Genomic DNA, 4,474 nt, shown 5'->3' on the forward strand with positions numbered 1-4,474 from the left:
TGAGTAAGGCTTGAGCAGGCTGAAACGTTTTTTTACCACATTCTTTGTAAGTTTTCTCTGCAGTATGAGTTCTGTGATGTTGGATGACGCTTGAGTACAGATTAAAAGGCTTGCCAAGTTCTTTGTAATGGTAAGATCATCTCCAGTATATATTCTCTGATGAAGAATCAGGGTTTAAGCTTTGCTTTGGTATCTTGCCACATTCCCAATGGGTATCATTACTGTTCACTATGAATTATCTGATGTGGAATAACAGTGGAGCAGTCCTTAGAAATTCTGTCATAGTCTGAACATTTAGAAGATTTGCTCTAGTATGAATTCTGTGTTAATCAGTCAAAGTTGAACAGTAATCAAAAGTTTTCCCACACTCTTTACGTTGGTAAAGTTTCTCTCCAAGATGAATTCTGGGATGTACATTAAGATGTGCCTGGAGGGAAAAGGCCTTGCCACATTCATTACATTGGTAAGGTCAATCTCCAGTATGAATTTTGTGATGGTTGGTAAGGCTTGAGTGATGCGTAAAGGCCTTGCCACATTCTTTGCATTGGTAAGGTTTCTCTCCACTGTGAATTCTGTGATGTCTCTTAAGGGCCGAATGACAGTTAAAGGCTTTGCCACATTCTTTACATTGGTAAGGTTTCTCTCCACTGTGAATTTTGTGATGTCGAGTAAGTTCTGAGTGCCCTTTAAACGCCTTGCCACATTCCTTACATTGGTAATGTTTCTCTCCAGTATGAATTCTGTGATGTACACTAAGATGTGCTTGGCGGGAAAAGGCCTTGCCACATTCTTTACATTGGTAAGGTTTCTGTCCGGTATGGACTCTGTGATGCATGTCAAGATGTTCCTGGCGGGAAAAGGCCTTGCCACATTCTTTACACTGGTAAGGTTTCTCTCCACTATGAATTCTGTGATGTCTCTTAAGGGCCGATTGCCAGTTAAAAGCTTTGCCACATTCTTTACATTGGTAAGGTTTCTGTCCAGTATGAATTCCCTCATGTTGTCTAAGGGATGATTGCTTGTTAAAGGCCTTGCCACATTCTTTACATTGGTAAGGTTTCTCTCCACTGTGAATTTTGTGATGTCGAGTATGTCCTGAGTGCCCTTTAAAGGCCTTGCCACACTCTTTACATTGGTAAGGTTTCTCTCCAACATGGATGCTCTGATGTACATTAAGATATGCCTGGCGGGAAAAGGCCTTGCCACATTCTTTACATTTGTAAGGTTTCACTCCAGTATGAATTCTGCGATGTTGTATAAAGTTTGAGACGAACCCAAAAGCCTTGCCACATTCTTTACATTGGTAAGGTTTCTGTCCAGTATGGACTCTGTGATGTACATCAAGATGTTCCTGGCGGAAAAAGGCCTTGCCACATTCTTTACACTGGTAAGGTTTCACTCCAGTATGAATTCTGCGATGCGTCTTAAGGGCTGAGAGCCGGTTAAAGGCTTTACCACATTCTTTACATTGGTAAGGTTTCTGTCCAGTATGAATTCTGTGATGTTCTGTAAGGACTGAGGCCCGGGAAAAGGCCTTGCCGCATTCTTTACATTGGTAAGGTTTCTCTCCAGTATGAATTCTGGAATGCTTTGTAAGGGCTGAGGGCCGGGTAAAGGCCTTGCCACATTGTTTACATTGGTAAGGTTTCCCTCCACTATGAATTCTGTGATGTGTCTTGAGGGCTGAGAGCCGGTTAAAGGCTTTACCACATTCTTTACATTTATAAGGTTTCACTCCAGTATGAATTCTGCAATGTTTTATACAGTTTGACAAGTACCGAAAGGCCTTGCCACATTGTTTACATTTGTAAGGGTTCACTCCAGTATGAATTTTGCGATGTTGTGTAAAGGTTGAGAGGTACCCAAAGACCTTGCCACATTCGTTACATTGGTAAGATTTCTCTCCAGTATGGATTCTGTGATGTCTCCTAAGGGCTGTGCGCCAGTTAAAGGCCTTGCCACACTCTTTGCATTGATAAGGTTTCTCCTCAGTATGAATCCTGTGATGTTCAGAAACTTGTGAATGATGCCTAAAGGTCTTATGACATCGTTTACCTTTGGAAGGTGTCTCTGCAGTATGAATTGTTTGATGTCTTGTAAGGGATGAGGGCCGGGTAAAGGACTTGCCATCTTGTTTATCTTGGTACATTTTCTCTCCAGTATGAATTCTTTGATATCCTGGAAGGGTTGAGAACTGGTTAAAGACACTGCCACATTCTTTACATTGGTAAGGTTTCTCTCCAATATGAGTTAACTTATGTTGAGTAAGGGTTGGGCACAATTTAAAGCTCTTGCCACACTCTTCACCTTCGTAAGGTTTCTGTCCAGTATGCAGTTGCTGGTGGTCAAAGGCTTTGCCACATACGTTACCTATGTAACTTTCCTCTCCTGTACCAGTTGTCTGACCTGTACTGAATCTTGATGAATGACTAAACATGCTCCCAGGTTGATTCCCTCTGCAATGGTTTCTTCCCTCATGAATCCTCTGATGACCACCAACATTGGAAGACTGGTTAAGAATTTTCTCACATTCAATATACTTATAAAGACTCTCTCTCTTAGGGATACTCCTGTGTGGATAAGGTTGGCGCTTTGATAAAAGACTTCCCCGTATATATTACATTCATCATCGTTCTCTGGAAAAGGAGTCCCCAGATACCTTTGCCCTTCACTCTGCCCAACCTTGATCCATTCTGTTATTAAGTGTACATTCTCAAGGGAACTGTGTTTATATCTACTCATGACCCTTTTTAAAAAAAATTTTTTTTTCAACGTTTATTTATTTTGGGGACAGAGAGAGACAGAGCATGAACGGGGAAGGGGCAGAGAGAGAGGGAGACACAGAATGGGAAGCAGGCTCCAGGCTCTGAGCCATCAGCCCAGAGCCCGACGCGGGGCTCGAACTCACGGACCGCGAGATCGTGACCTGGCTGAAGTCGGACGCTTAACCGACTGCGCCACCCAGGCGCCCCACTCATGACCCTTTTTGAAATGAAGCGTCAATGCATGACTTTGGCAGGAATGTCTCGGTGCCATGTGAAAATACGGCTGACTGAGATCAAAAAAGAGAAAAGTAAAATCTTTCTGGGGTACTACTCTCAGAGGAATGTACTGACAACTTCTAATATAGCACCTTAAAATCAATCAGAATATCAGGAAGTCAGCTAAGAAGAAACCACCAGGACTTTCTTCTTCCATGGACATGTAAACTTGCACACAAGGCATTGACCACATAGCTTAGTAGAGAATTCTGTAGCATCTCTTGCTGTAGCACAAATCACATTCTTGTCTCTCAGAAAATGAAGTACCCTGGGGCGCCTGGGTGGCACAGTCGGTTAAGCGTCCGACTTCAACCAGGTCACGATCTCACGGTCCGTGAGTTCGAGCCACACGTCGGGCTCTGGGCTGATGGCTCAGAGCCTGGAGCCTGTTTCCGATTCTGTGTCTCCCTCTCTCTGCCCCTCGCCCGTTCATGCTCTGTCTCTCTCTGTCCCAAAAATAAATAAACGTTGAAAAAAAAATAAAAAAAAAATAAAAAAAAAATAAAAAGAAAATGAAGTACCTTATGTGCTCAAAATTAGCAGAAGAAAGGCAATTGAAATCTAAGACAGAAATGAAAACTGTAGAATGAAGCAAAAATAGGAACAATCAACTACAGAAAAGTTGGTGTTCAGAAAACCCCCCAAAGTCAACAGACCTGTCTCTAATGAAGTCAGAATGATAGAGAAGACTAAAATCAGAAGTGAAGAAGTGAAGGCAGACACAGTATAACTGATCCCATAGAAATAAAAATAAATCTAGCCCACAATAGATAATTATCTGGCAAGAAGTAGATAACAAAGAATGGTTATGACTTTCCAAAAATATAAAACGTACCAGGACTCCATCACGAAGACATCTGTCTGTCTGTCTCCCTAGCGACCTAGCTACCCACTTACCTACCTACATATCAATCTGGGGTGTTTAACACAGCATAGAGATTTTGGGTACCTGGGGGAAAGAAAGGTGCATTTTGGCACACTGTTCAAGTTCATTTGGAGAGTAGAGCAAGAGCCCAGGCATGTACCACAATGGCATTTGACGCCCTCCCTTACAGCCTTGAGAACTGTACCAGTACTCTTGTGGTCAGAAAGCAGCTCCTGCCCAAGATTTTGGAGGAAAGATCATTCTCCTCTTTTCCACACCCCCAAGAAATGATTGTTACAACAACTGTGCCTCTGATTTTGAAGAACTAGACATAGATAGATTTCCTCGTATTTGGAGTGTCAGGAGGGGAAGCTGGCACAGCTCCACAGGGTAAGAGGGCTTGATTATTTACAACGGGTGGTCTGCCTTGAACATTTGGTCCTTGCAGGCCTGTCCTGGCACAATCATTGGTTGCCAGGACCAGAGGCAATACTGGGGCTCAAGCCTCCATCGTCTGGGGAGGGCCTCATTTGAGATGAGGTAGACTGTGGGCAAGCAGCATCTCAGT

At 43.0% G+C, this 4,474-nt stretch overlaps 1 protein-coding gene across 1 annotated transcript; it reads right to left on the reverse strand.

The window, feature by feature from the left end:
* Positions 1 to 445: 445 nt before the first annotated feature.
* Positions 446 to 2,437, reverse strand: LOC121018906 (zinc finger protein 850-like). The gene has a single exon (XM_040457953.1). The coding sequence runs from the start codon at positions 2,435 to 2,437 to the stop codon at positions 470 to 472; it is 1,968 nt and encodes a 655-aa protein (XP_040313887.1). The 3' UTR covers positions 446 to 469.
* Between the last annotated feature and the right edge of the window lie 2,037 nt (positions 2,438 to 4,474).

Source organism: Herpailurus yagouaroundi, unplaced genomic scaffold, assembly GCF_014898765.1.
Source record: "Herpailurus yagouaroundi ecotype Mexico unplaced genomic scaffold, PumYag 220, whole genome shotgun sequence".
Lineage (NCBI taxonomy): Eukaryota > Metazoa > Chordata > Mammalia > Carnivora > Felidae > Herpailurus > Herpailurus yagouaroundi.

What these genes read in the sequence shown, in the direction of transcription:
- LOC121018906 (XM_040457953.1), bottom strand. Translation starts at nt 2,437, where the DNA reads ATGTTTAGTCATTCATCAAGATTCAGTACAGGTCAGACAACTGGTACA.